The 14,544-nt window shown below is 42.2% G+C and overlaps 1 protein-coding gene across 2 annotated transcripts; it reads right to left on the minus strand.

The window, feature by feature from the left end:
• Positions 1-456: 456 nt before the first annotated feature.
• LOC133360124 (breast cancer metastasis-suppressor 1-like protein-A) lies at positions 457-13,174 on the minus strand. 2 transcript variants are annotated; one of them, XM_061578720.1, is made up of 8 exons: positions 12,922-13,174; positions 10,584-10,674; positions 9,882-10,009; positions 8,461-8,540; positions 7,970-8,066; positions 7,385-7,477; positions 5,669-5,733; positions 457-4,725 (listed from the first exon to the last, which is right to left on the minus strand). In XM_061578720.1, the coding sequence occupies exons 1-8, from the start codon at positions 13,061-13,063 to the stop codon at positions 4,660-4,662; spliced, it is 762 nt and encodes a 253-aa protein (XP_061434704.1). In that variant the 5' UTR covers positions 13,064-13,174; the 3' UTR covers positions 457-4,659. The 2 variants fall into 2 exon arrangements, with proteins under 2 accessions (XP_061434704.1, XP_061434697.1); XM_061578713.1 differs by having other exon boundaries at positions 9,882-10,012.
• Between the last annotated feature and the right edge of the window lie 1,370 nt (positions 13,175-14,544).

Consider the following 14,544-nt stretch of genomic DNA (forward strand, 5'->3'; position numbering starts at 1 on the left):
TTTCTATTATTTCTTTATTTTTATATATATTTTACCTACGTGACTTTACCGAAAAAACCCTAAGAGTATCAATATTGTAACCAGTCGTCTATAGTGAGTAACTGCAAGCGAATAAAAGCGAATTCAACGGAAGCTCTGCATGCACGACGTAACTGGTTCACGCTTGCTGCTTACTCTTGGACACCGCATTGGTTACGATCAATGAGCTTAGAAATGTCTTTTATATCCATCAGAGGTATTTGGGTTAGATCGCGTAAATATATAAATCTGTCGTTAGACCCGCCACCACCCGACACAGCCAACTAGTAAGGGTTGTCACGTAAACAGAACGTGCCAATTCGTGCTGTACTAGTGACCAATTGGCCACATTCTGTTGACGTGACAACCTTTACTAGTTGGCTGTGTCGGGTGGTGGCGGGTTTAACGACACATTTATAGATTTACGCGATTTAACCCAAAAACCTCTATTATGGATGATATTGGTCGCGAAAGCCTCCTCCTACTGCGTGTTCAACCGTCTTTCATATCGTTCCAGGGAACCATCTGGATTTACATTTTATCATAGTTATTTTACATTGGCAGTCATACAAAATTGCTCACCAACGACTCTCACGACACAATTTCACGAATTTATAAGCCAACTCGCGTAACCCCGCGGGACATTGCCACGTGCCCCCCGGGGTGAACAACCACCGCTCTTACGCGCACGACATTTGGAGAACATCACCAAATCGCCCGGCATGCGCCGGATCTCGTCAGCTCCGAGAAAGCCAAGCTGTGCTCGTCGAGTGACGTGCATGGCCGACAAAGCATGTTCGCAGCAGCATCGCAGAACATTCCCATTGTTGTACCGTCCTTCATATGATCCCGCGTATAGGAGCCCTGCCGTTAACCAACCTGCACCGACACAGCGTTGGAAGTTTTCTCGAATAACCCCCGCGGCCCAAGCGGCTTGGGGAGGTCCCCATACAAAACGGCTGCACGTGTACACACTTGTTGCGCCCACCACCTCTCCCCTGCATGACATTACAACAGCCTCGTAACATTGTACCACCATCTCCGTCCAGACAAATAACGAGGCTTTTGCGCTTAACAATTCACCAATTAACAAAGCGTTCTTCAACTACCCACTGTAGCACTCCGTGCCATTGTGTGCAAGAACGCACTATCTTCAATTCACGCACGCGACTCGATTGGTGGAAATCTGCAGCATTACAGAGTCGACGCACACCACACAGGTTTCGTTTGTAGCACGCGTGCTGTTGTTGTTATTAGGACCGTCTTGACGTTTTTGCTCCACGTGGCTGGGAGCTTCCGGAATTGCTCCCCAAGCCACATGGAGAGGAACATCCGAGCACTGCGTCGAAACGGCACGCACAGCGGGGTACAACGAAGTGAAAACAAGCGGCAGGGGGCTGCAAAGCACAACCGAGATACATACAAGAAAAATGTGCGCGGCAGTGAGCAAAACGAATTGTCACCCCGAACCAGAGGTCGCAACCGGGTACCCGATACCCGTACCCTACCCGATACCCGGCTACCCGGCAGGGTACGGGTACCCGTTTGCGACCCTGGTGCTGCCGGGTACGGGTAGGCCGTGAGTCACTGGTGAGTAACTGTTTGTCACTCATTTCCCAACGTCTTGTCTCTTCTCACAATTCAAGTTCCTAGAATCAACCCACCCGCGCCTGCAACATGGCTTCATCCCAGAGGTCGCAATCAGGTACCCGATACCCTGTACCCGGCTGGGTACGGGTAGGGTACGGGTACGGCCGGGTACGGGTACCCGTTTGCGACCCTGGTGCGGCCGGGCACAGGTAAGGAATCAAAACCCGTTTGCGATCTCTGCCCCGAACCCACGGCAATTCATCGAGTGATGGAAAAGGCCAATAAGTAACGTCTCCTGGTAAAGTAGCACCAGCGCAACCACTCCCTCTGCACCGCAATTGCAGGGCTCACGCCATCACCAGCCAACCTTGTCCTCTTCCCGTGGCCAATAACACATCAGCCACCTCCCAACTTGGGAGGTCAGCATTTCTTCGTCAGTACTTTATTGGTTAGTAAACTTACCGCGGTAATTATACGCTGTGTAACACAACATTTTTTTTGTTCTTGGGTAGTGTTATTTCCTAATTGCGTATGCCTCAAAAGTACAGAACATGGCTATTATTCCCCACAAACTTTGCTTTTGTGACCAGGACAGTGATATTTTGAAATGTACCTATTTTCAATGAGAAAACGGGCGAATTTGTGTCTTTCGTTCCCATAAAGTCCTGGTCACAAAAGCAAAGTTAGTAGGGAATACTATCCATTTGATATACTTTTTAGGCACACGCAATAAAAAAAAATAAGAATTAGTACCCAGGAACAAAATTGTGTTACATCGTGTTATATGTGACGTACACTCACAATCTAACTATACTTGACGTGACTCAAAGCAAAATCGTCTACCAACTAATGAAATGTATTACGGTACACTCTATACTTGTATCTCATTATTCAAATATGGTATAAACAGTTAAACAGATTACATGACGAACTTATTTGATCGGATGACTTCTCTTTCCAAGACGGAGTTCACCATCACCACCAAGTCCACATTAAATACACTTCACCGGGCCCGTCATATTGCACACGTTCGTGCCATTGCTGGCGACTGTAAACAGACACTAATATTACGTACGAGATAATACACATGGTGCACACACACGGGGTCACAAGCTATTCCCGCTTAAAAGAGGAAAGGGGGAAAAAAACATTTGCTAAACGGTTACACGAAATGGCCACGCAATTTATAAAAATAGCTTTGCTCATTTTCACTTTCAAGGTTAATCCATTTGTCAGTATTACAACCCATAATTAAAATAAAAAAAACGTTTGAAACTAGTTACTTGGGTCATTCAAAAGGACGATGAGGCTATGATTTCAATGCAGTTTGACAAGACTTTTGTTTCGGTTTTAAATGAACACGAGCCAATGCCATAGCCATGGACTTTTTTCGTGAATATATCGCCCTTTTTATATTATGATAGAATACATAACCGCGTTATCATTCCCATGGTGGGTGTTCTCCAAGATACTGAGTCATGCATTGAAAATGTGGAATTTCCCGCAGGCCCAAAGGACAGGAATGAGCACCATCGTTTGTACGAGCAGGGCAACACTGGTGACAACTTTTGTAACAAGATCAGCTCTATTTCATCTTGTCAAATGTAATTATTTTCTATTTATTATATTCATCTTGCTTCAAAACGGCTGCTCTCTACCCGTTTTACTATTTAATTAGTTTTAAATAAAAGTTTCTTGCAATTGTTTGCTTTTTACTCACAGTAACAATCCAATTGCGGTATTGGCATTGTTACGAGACGATATTTCTATGTTAAATTCATAGAATGGCCCTGAAAAATGTTCAAGAACTACTTCTTATCCGCACGAGAGGCACACCTTTTAAATGATTTGCAACGAGTGCTCATCGCATGCCAAGTAAAATGAAATGTCTGAGTCTAAGGAGAAAGAATTCATCCGATTTAAACGAACGCTCAAATGTAATGTCATGGAGGTTTTTTTGGCGTGCTGTCATTCGTGACCGGCTGAGATAATCAATCGGCGACACTTCGGATCATAATCGTCGGTCAGGTTTGAATGCAAAATCTCAACGGTGCACCAACAAAATGTAACTGCAACACAAATCCTCACAATGGCTGCATATATATATATATCTCAATATAATCCAATCAGGTCATTCCTAAACAAAGCTGACTTAGCTGTGAAAATAAATTCTCAACATTACCTCGATAGTTGAAAAAAAACCACTTCTTTTTTTAAAAACTGCATTGCATAAAAATGTTTATACTGCACAAGAATGAATATACCAATGTCAAAATGGCTATTTACACACGTAAAACACTGCACATCTATACATGAATCACAAAATCAATAATTTAAGCATAATTTCCTACCAAATTCAAAGTAGTTAATTATGCCATTAAGTTTCACGTGTTGGCCTCAATTGGTTTCAGGTGAAAGTTCTACTGCAACCTCTGCCTTACTTGACATTAGTTTACTAAACCTACTGGTGTGTTGGTCCTTACCAAAATTTCCAAGGGCATAATGCAATGGATTAATTTCCATTCCCTGAAATGTCTTTAAAGGGCTTCAAAATGTTGGGAAATGCACAACTCAGCACCATTTTCAACACTTACAAAGACTAGCAACTACATTGAATGAACGCGTACAAATATTGACCCGTGTGCGGCAGGCAAAAGAAATACAACCGTACTTACAGCTCACTATTAAAACAGATTCTCATATAGCGAAAGTCTCCCGTGGGAAAACAAGTGAGCAACTGCACCCTCCAACATGTGCAGTGCACAGCTCTTGTGAATGACAGCACAATGGCACAAAATGCACAGCATATCGCCATTAATAGAACCCGCATGCCTATACAATGGGTTATGATCAGTGAGAGGAGTGGGGGGGGGGGGAGCCCTCCTAATACAGCACATGCCAAACACTTAGTTTTCTGGTAGGCACACAAATCAACGCGATTGTTTCGCCCCCCACCCCCATGTCAAAAACACACACTCAACGTAATATAGCATCCCGGCATGCCCAGTAATCGGGGAAGGAACATCCTTTCTTTAAGTCCTTCAAAGTTGCTCAGTCTTGGTTCCACCTGTTCTCTTGACCAATGCCCCTCCAGTGCGGGTAGTGGTTGTTGTAGCACTGTCAACACAAATTCAAATCCAACGCGTCGTGTAAATGACGAGATCACCAACAACCGTAAAACAATAATACGGCCACACGTTCAGCTCTGCCGAGCAAGTGGCTTGGGCAAGGCCTAGAGCATTGGACATGCAATGTGGAGGTCATGCATGGCATGATGCGAGTCGTGCCTTCCTGCTGTTTGTGAGCAGCACACCTTGTGTGTGTTGTTACATCTGTCAATGCAAATGTGTAACAAGCAACTGAAGATCAGTGATTATTATTATTTGTGGGGAGAGAAACAAGATATACAAATATGTCAGGTCTTGCACAAAAAACTATACACTTCTGTTCATGTTCAACACATGCAGCTTATATTCTCTTGACAATACACTGGGTTGAGAGGGGCTTTGGTTGCGTATAGCTACAAGGTAAGAGACATGTGTTATTTACGTCTCCCAGCGAGGGGTAGGAGAGAGCAGCAGCGGCACTCGGGATCGGTGCCGACATATTGGTTGATTTATACTTGTTAAAAGTAGATTCTAAATTACAATTCTCCGAATGATTGTCTTAACAGCAAGATATTCTTTGTAACTAAATGTGGACATATCAGGGTCGATTGAAAGAGACCCGGTGCCTGCCATTACGCAATATTTTTTTTCAAAAAGTGTAGGCTATTTACACACAATCAGTGTGCTACAAAACAAGTAAAACAATGGTTTACTATTGTAGATAGAGGCACAGGCTATTTGACGTCCAATTTACAAACAACCTACTCTGCAACTTCCTTGCAGAAATTACTGTCATTGATTTGAATCACTGCCAGACATCAGAGCCGGTCACAGTGACAATCAGTTTTCATGTGATACTACCCCGCCAGCTGGTATCTTAGAAGATCGATGCACTCGGGAGTGAGCTATACTACTCCTGTGAACAATATTTATGAAAATGCAATACAGCTTGCCTTTTTGATTGCAGTCCAGTCTTCCAGTATATCCACCTCCTTCAGCATGTAGACAATGTACGGGCGTGCAAAGCGATTAAGGGGAAACAAAAACATTTGTTGTGGCGCTGGCCTTGAGAAAATAATCTTGTAACGCCTCTGTGCTCGGACCGACTACCATTATCAGCCATGTATATTATGACATGCTTTCGAATATGATTCCAACTCAACAAAACCTAACAACCCTCACGACGAGATTCTACTTAATTGTACATGAAACGCACGCTCATCGACAGCACATAAACAGAGGCCAAATAGATAGAGTTAATAATGGCTAGAGACTGCTCTTAACTCCATGGGGCCTGATTAGTATGACATTTCTGTTTATTTTCTATGACCAGTTTTTAAATGGGCATATATTTAGACTGATTGTAGCTATGAAAAACGGTAATGAATTATTGTAATACGTGACCTCTACTTTCAGTTGCATTTAGAAACTATGAATGTAAATTGTAAGACTGGTAGCACAACAGTGAATTGCACTGGTCCATTGTCTTTAAATAAAATTCATTGAAATGCATTTTTCACCATGAAACTGAAAGTAGTGGAATTTTACTTTGCATTTAAATGATTAAATCTGTTAAGTAAATCTAGTCAACGATGATGGCCGTGAATTTTTGCTGCAATTTAGTCTACATATTCTGCAATTTAATTTCAGTTCTCATTCACAAAATGACTAATCTATTAGTTGATATTGTTTCAATTAAACTTTGGCCTTTTTATCGAATGGTGCCAATATTAACTTCAACCCTTAAGTGGTCATTTGGAAAGAGCTTCAACAATTTGTATTTCTCACATGCACTTTTGAAAACAATGTCATGATTGCATTATGGGTTTATTTAGTACAGTGTTAAGTCTACCAGACAGTGCTGCGCTGTGGATCAAAGGCCCTACTTGCAACGAGAATGCTTCAAATTAAAAACCTTGACAGGGACTGATTAAACAATCTATCATCCCTTTTAGGTGAATGAAAGCTAACAGTACTTTTTTATGGAGACTGGCCTCCACTAAACTGGAATTCTCAACACTGGCTCAAGCCAATAAAACAAATGTAGTTCTGTCCCATTATTAGTTTGACCATGGGGACAAATGAGTGTTTTGAGTTTTAATAACGTTATGAAAAATAAATATCCTACTCCTGATTTACTTCAAACAAAAAGTTAATTCATGTTAGTTAACTGTTACCTATAAAGATAGGGTAATTGCAAGGTTGCAGTCCTGCACTCTCCTGCTCAGACTAGTACTCGCAAAAGTTCCTACACTAGAGCTCCTCTAAGAGGATAAGAGGCCTACTCTTCCATGGTAGCGCAACATCACTTTACTCCACAATCTTTCGACTAACCGGTGTACCCATTTATACTGTTGGATGAATAACACTGTGGCCTTACAAGACAAAGTATAATAGGTGACGTTTCAGGCACTGGTCCTTCTTCAGAGTACATCAGAGTTGGAGCCTGTACTTTACACCATGGGGACTGATAATATATTTTAAATGAACAGTTTTTTATATGGGAATATGAAGTTACATATTAGCAGCTACTGAGTAACAGGCAAACCTTTCCTAAATCGAAACATATTACTAAATAGAAACATTTTGCACAAAAGTACGTTCGTAAAATGTTGCTGGTAAGTCGTGCATATGATAAACATGATGCAAACGTTCAACACAAAGGATATTTGCGACAGTCACGGGCTTCTTTCGTTTCGCAGCACCAAAGACATCGGACTTTCGTTTGTTCCACTTGGAGGGCGCGTCATCACCCCATTGTTCTGCAAACAAAATTAACATGCGAGGTGAAGTCGTATGTTCTATCACAAAGAGTACATCATCTTCTTGTCGTGCTAATCCCACCCCTTGAATATGGACGTGGTAACCACACCATGTGTAAATGAATCAGCTGTGATGATGGCTGTATTTTCCATCAAACAATATTACATTACTTGATTACACATAGTCCGTGATATTTATGTTTAATCATCCATACGGTAGGGTCAAGGCAAGGTTGCAGACATACAATCCCTTACTCACAAGAATACTCACGAAAGTGCCTCCACTAGAGAGCTCCTCTGAGAGAGTAAGTAGAGATACGTCACTTTAACACACCACACGTAGCCTGCCAATCGATTAACTGGTGTACCCATTTATACTGTTGGATGGATGGAGGCAAACAGAGGGGTGGGGGTTGATCTCATAAACTTTTATGAATGGGGCCACATCAATGTAAAGTAATGTGTGTGAATTCATGTTAAAGATTTGCAAACCAGATGTGATGTCTGCATTGCATCGATCCTCCTCCAGACGGCGGATTCTTTCTTCAAGATCCCCACGCAGAGCTTCAAACACAAGTACCTTTTCATTCTGCCAGGAGAGGTTACCGAAAATTAAATATTCGTCTCAATGTGTTCTACATTGAGCCAAACAACCACGTGACTAAATAAAATAACTTTTGTTTTCGAAAAACTAAAGGATTTTGGACATTTCCGTGACAAACTAAATGGTGATACCAAAGTAATATTTCATACTTAAATTAAAAAAAACTCCACTTTTAATTCAGTGTATGCTATTTTGTAACGCTTCTGCTGGATGTGTTCTTTTACTTCTAAAACCAGCTCTCAATCCTTCCGTTGCCTTGACAAACAATGAGAAAATAGACCCAAGGACCCCCCCCACCCACCCCCCCGAGAGGTTTTAAACAAGCAGATCAGCTTAAAACACACAACACAGCACTGCTGTTACTCAGAGACGCACACACCTGCAGGTTTTGCATGGCTGCCTGCTTCTCACACTCATGCTTGTTTTTTACACCAATGAGGCACAATTCTCTGTAGACGCCTGAGTGAAAAAAGAAAAGAAAAACACTTCAGTGGGTGAAGCATCTTGTACAAATATCTGGTTGAAAAATGTGACTGTAAGAGGTTGGTTTGGCTCAGGCATTACAAGACAAATTAACCAACGAGTCTGGACAGCCCAAGCTGTAGCTGGGGGCAAGCGAGTGGGAGCCTTTTCCCATAAACACACATTATTGATTCTAGATTTGAAGCTTTCGTGACTGCTAGGATTCATACTCTTAGTTCTTTCGGTAAAGTCACGTAGGTAAAAAAATTAAGTAAAATTAATAAAAATAAAATAATAAAATCACGACGTTTCGGAGGCAACACAAGTCTCCGTCATCAGGTGGGACCGTCACAGCCAGATTTGCTGTATCAGGTGTTGGATGGATGGAGGCACCTGATGACAGAGACTTGTGTTGCCTCCGAAACGTCGTAATTTTATTAATTTATTTTTATTAATTTTAATTTCATTTTTTACCTACATGACTTTACCGAAAGAACTAAGAGTATACACATTATTGACACGGTGATTGCAATTTACTGCAGTACACAAGAAGAACACATTAACTGTCATAAAACAACCAAGTTTAAAATGTAAAGTTTAAGGCGATACATTTTTTTTTATAAACATTGCCTATCAGGTCTGTGGTCTGTTTATTACAACATTCAGCGATGGTAATCTAAAAATAAATGAGCATGTACGACGTTATACGCAACGTCAGTTGTCTACACACATGACAAAGCAATTTCAGGGCATGGCATTTACCTTAACGCAGCATTTATGTTTATACTGCATACCGTATACACTTATGAACTACCCATTACAATCATGATCAATCAGTGTTAAATATTCCCTAAGAAAGATCGTTGGCTATTCACCACGTGGTCACTCACTGCAACCTGAATCAATATGCAACCTATACAGCCGCTCACAAACTGAATTGCTATGCGTAAAGGTGCCTATTATTTTCTTCCGTAGAGGCAACAATGTATATTCAGTTAACATGGTTTGTTCATGTTACTTTTAAGTTGCAAGTTCAATATTTCTAGGTAGACAATGTCCAAGATGCTGGTGGTGATGAAGATGCGGACGGCGATGAAGATGCTGATTGTCATGAAGATGTTGATTGTGATGAAGATGCTGATGAAGATGATTTCATGATGATTGTGATGAAGATGAGGACGGTGATGAAGATGCTGATGATGAATATGATTTCATGATGATTGTGATGAAGATGCGGACGGTGATGAAGATGCTGATGGCGATAAAGATGCGGATGGTGATGAAGATGCTGATTGTGATGAAGATGCTGATGAAGATGATTATAATGATGATGAATACCTGCCACCTCTGTGCGGATCTCCATGTTTCGTCTCAGGGCATTGAGGGGCTCCATGTACTCTGGCCCCCTCTCTGCCGTCACCTCTTCCAGTTTGCTGTCCACCTGGTTGAGGCGCTCACGGTAAAGCCTACAACAAGTCCAAGATACGTTAATATTAGACAAAACCTAAATGGTGTGGCCCCCAAGCTCTAAACTTCAGTATTTTATAGCTCTCCGACATGTTAACGGGTTGAACCGCAGTGTTATTTGCGTGTCGCTTGAATGTGGCTGGCAGCTTCTTCAGGACTGAATTGAGCAGCTCACTTTCTCCCATGATTATTCCGCTCATATCTGCTGGTGGCCAGTCATGGAAATTCTACATTCCTGTGGCAGATGCCAGTCAATAATTGGAGCACGTGACAAAATTCTCCAATGGTTATTATACTTTGACAATGATGATTGAACCCCTCCAATAAAATGGTTCATACAAACGAGGATAGTTTCAAATGATAACCCTCTAACAGATGGCAGCAAATACAAAAGCCTGTATTTTTCAAAAATATGTAATGTTGTATAAAAAACAAATCGGCCTTGTTGCATCACTAAAAATTAAGCAATTCTAAATGTCAGTGAGCGTGACTTTAGAGTGCACACAAAAATAAAATTAGACCTGTAGTGCACGAGATTATACGAGTCATTCATGAGTATGGGACTACACATACTGGTCTCTGATGTCCATAAATTGTTGCTCCAAATCAGACATCTCGTCCAGACACTCCATCCTTCTCCTTTCACAATCAGTCTCATCAAGCTCTACACACGGCACACACAAGAATAAATATTAATGCATGGAATCGTTAAATATTCGATTTGTTTTCAAAGGAACGTGTTTTATTTAAACAATAAAGAACTAGCTTTTTTGCCCGTCCAAGGATGAGTGTATATTGCAGTAAATCTGAAATGGTCAATAGAAAATTTTTGACTTAAAACTTTCGTGACTGCAGGAATTAATATTCTTGGTTCTTTTGGTAACGTTTGCATCATGTTTAAAAATTGTTCAGCTCATGATTATTAATGAGGGGGGGGGGGTTGCCCCATGTGGAGTGACGTCACCTTCGAATGGTTATTGGGGAGGGGTGCAGCATGTGGAGTGCGCGACCTTCTTGTGCGTTAGTGTAAATTTCCACGCGGGCATGAATATTAATTAAGGGGGGGGGGAGGGCTCTTTTGCAGTGACGTCACGCACGGATGTAGCACTGTGCTGCGTATATTTAGTTTTTACAGTCACTTTCTGTAAAAAAACATCATATTTGAAGCGACTTTGCGTAATTTTTAAATCCTTTATATTAAGTTCCCTTGCTTGCTTGCGTGCATGCGTGCTTGCTTACGACCGTGCAAATCTTTCGGTCGTTTTTTAACCCACTTCCCGTGATCCAATCGAGCTGACATTTTGCACACAGACTCGTTGTGCGTGACAATTAATTTTCCTGAAAAAAAATATTCCTAAATTTTACACTGTTTAGGGAATTTTTTAAAAATATTTAATTACCAATTGCTTAATGGTGGCAGACAATCTGACCCATAGGTGGCAGCCATCTCAAGCCAGAGGACGAGAGGACTCTAGCCGCCCGTTTCATGATGACGCAAATGTTGACCAACCACATGGCATGAAATCCCTGCCGCCACGCTGTACAATGGAGACTATGTATAGAGCAGTTACATTGAAGCCGCCAGGTTCTTGAAAGTGGTAAAACGGGTCAACGCTAGTGCCCTCGGGAATATACGGGGCATGTCAAGAGGTGATCTTACATATAAAGGAATTATAGTGAAAAACTTAGTTTTTACGGGTTAAATTTTTTTTATTCAGCTCGACCTTCCTGTGTTGGTGTAAAAATCCACCCTCATGAATATTAATGAGGTGGGTGGGCCTCATGTGGAGTGACGTCACGCGGGAGGGTGGGCCTCATGTGGAGTGACGTCACGCGCGGGATGGACAGTAATTTCTGGGTGATTATAGTAGGTAATGTTCAGCATTAACGAAAAAAAGTCAACTGCAACACCTTCTTATGCATTGTGATCACGATTAAAAGCACCACACAGGGTTTCATCCTTGTCAGCTTTCGAAGTCTAACGGGATCGGGCCCATTCCTGGTTGTTTTGGTCAACACGTGTACAGTATACAGTACATTATGGCTTTACTGTAACCTCTCCCTATCGCATGTTGTTGTTATTATAATCAACGATTTTTGGGTTTAGATCGCGTTTATTTATAAATGTGTCGTAACCCTCCACCACCCGACACGGCCAATCAGTAAAAATGTGTCACGTTGACAAAGACAAATAGTTCACTGCTTTAGCCCACCGGTGTGTTGAAGCAACAACATTTACAATTTGAGTACGACGTTTCGCTGGTAATTGCAACCAGCATCATCGGGCAATTCGCCAGAATGGTGAGGCTCTCCTGTGTCTCCCGTTCTTATATAGAGCAGCAGCAGGGTGACGTCATCATTAACTCATCAGGTGCAAAGATTCAAGGGGGGGAGTGATTGTAATTATATACTAGATTAGTAATCAGGCTATTGTTACGATGCGAGTTTTAGATTAGTAATCATTTGGAATGTGCTTTATTGTGATTATGCTACATTAGTAATCAGTTAGTGGTTGTTTCCCTTATAAGTAATTGTAATGTATCTTATTTAATAATACGCTTCCAGGCCGCACTAAGCCTGTAGCTCTCTGAGCGATTAAAGTTATTTCTGTTTCTCTCAATTTCAACACTTACACAGGGCATTGTGGTGTAATTGCGGGATGTGCATGGACCGCGTGTCCAAAAGCACTTCCACCGCGGAGATGGAGCGATGGATTCAGCTCACAGTCGATTTTTTTTTTTACATCGCGGAACCGCGAGGCATTGGTAAAAGTGCGTGCGGATGGACGCTGGGTTATCGTCATGTATGTATACAGAACTTATTTCGCACAACACGCGATAAACGCGTACGAATTCCACCACACCCCGAAGCGAGCATAGGCCGAAGCCTCGACCTCGCCTGGCCACGTTACCCGAGGAGGCGTCATCGTCCTCGGTAGCGGAAAGGCTGCTGCCGGCGTCCGAGCTTTCGTCTCGCTCCAGCGCGAAGCGGCTCATGTATCCCACGGCGCGCTCTTCCCTCTTGCTGCCCACCGTCTTCGAGAGGCTCGGCATGGCTGTAAAATTTTTAAATCTATTTAAAAATTAACAATAAACAGCTTTAAATATTAAAGACGCCGCGTACCTCGTCTGACTCTATACCCAGCGCGAGAGCGGGGCGGGGGAAGGGGGGCGTGGAGAGCTCCACCAATCACGAGCCGAGCTGAGCGACCACGTGATCGCGCGCAGGAAGACCAGGGTGCCATCAGGTCGTCATCGTTGACTCACAGGGCGCGCAGTGACGTAATCACGCAATCCGGGGTTCACCGAGCGTGATGACGTCAATCCGCGAAGCGACTGTGTTGACGTCATGACGTTAGCAGAAGCCGAGGCTTCGGCCAATCACAATCGAGGAAAGCGGAGCGCGAGCCCTATATAAGGCGGGGTTAGGTAAGCGCGGGAGGATTCCGCCCCCCCTGGTTATTGTGACCAATAAGAAATCCCCCAATGCCAGAGTGCAGTGCAAAAAGTAAATACTTGTACCGTAATTCTAGATTTGAAGCTTTCGTGACTGCAATGATTCAAATTCTTAGGTTTTTTCAGTAAAGTCACGTAGGTAAAAAACATTATAAACGGAGTGGTAGCTTCTGCAATCTCTCATTTACTTGATACAGTTGTCGTGGCTGTGACGGTACCACCTGAAGACGGAAGCTTGTGTTGCCTCCGAAACGTCGTGATTTTTATTTTATTTTACTTTTTAATGTTTTTTACCTACGTGAATTTACCGAAAAAACCTAAGAATACTTGTACCGTATTCTCCTTATAAGACGCAACACAGGGACTCCTCGACTTACGAACATTCGACTTACGAACTTTCAGAGATACGAACAAACCAGTTGTCCAGTTGGCCGTTAAGACCGAGAGTCGTAAGTTCAACCACCGCGAAATAAATGACGGTGGTGGCATCTACATCTGCAGAACATGAAGAACCAGTGGCATCTACATCTGCAGAAGAGTATTCAACTCTTAAAGCCAGTCCCCGTGGTTAGTGTACATCAAGTTCAAGTTCATTTATTAGGTATAGCCCTGTGAGCCATTCGGTTCTTGAATCGGGTGCAACCGCAACAAACAAAACAAAAACATGAACAAAAAAACATGCCGAACAACATGAAATCAACAGGAGTAAATTTGCACTTACGAACACATCGACTTACGAACAGACCCTTGGAACCTCTAATGCGTTCGTAAGTAGAGAGGTCATGCATTCTTTGGCTCTTTCCGTAAAGTCACGTAGAAAGAAAAAAAATATTTAAAAAAGTAGTCATATATATTAAAAAACAACAGTTGCAAGATGGCATGCCACTCCATGCATCATAGTCATTTAAATCACAAGCTGAAGGTCATAGACACATAGATGTATAATTATTAATCAAGATTGACTTGAACATGATTCTTAATTGGGATGACAACATCCTGGCAACATTAAACTAAAACCCAGTCAATGATAATATCATACGAGACTGGCAAATGACCAATTTCGCACATCTTTCATTGAA

This window comes from Lethenteron reissneri, chromosome 8 (assembly GCF_015708825.2).
Source record: "Lethenteron reissneri isolate LAM-NWPU_2019-01 chromosome 8, ASM1570882v1, whole genome shotgun sequence".
NCBI classification, from domain to species: Eukaryota; Metazoa; Chordata; class Hyperoartia; order Petromyzontiformes; family Petromyzontidae; genus Lethenteron; species Lethenteron reissneri.

Coding starts and splice junctions, on each gene's coding strand:
- LOC133360124 (XM_061578713.1), bottom strand. CDS start 13,063: ATGCCGAGCCTCTCGAAGACGGTGGGCAGCAAGAGGGAAGAGCGCGCC. Junction 10,013..10,583: donor TTTATGGACATCAGAGACCA/GTATGTGTAGTC, acceptor TTGGACTTGTTG/TAGGCTTTACCGTGAGCGCC. Junction 4,726..5,668: donor ACTGGACTGCAATCAAAAAG/GCAAGCTGTATT, acceptor TTGTGTTGACAG/TGCTACAACAACCACTACCC.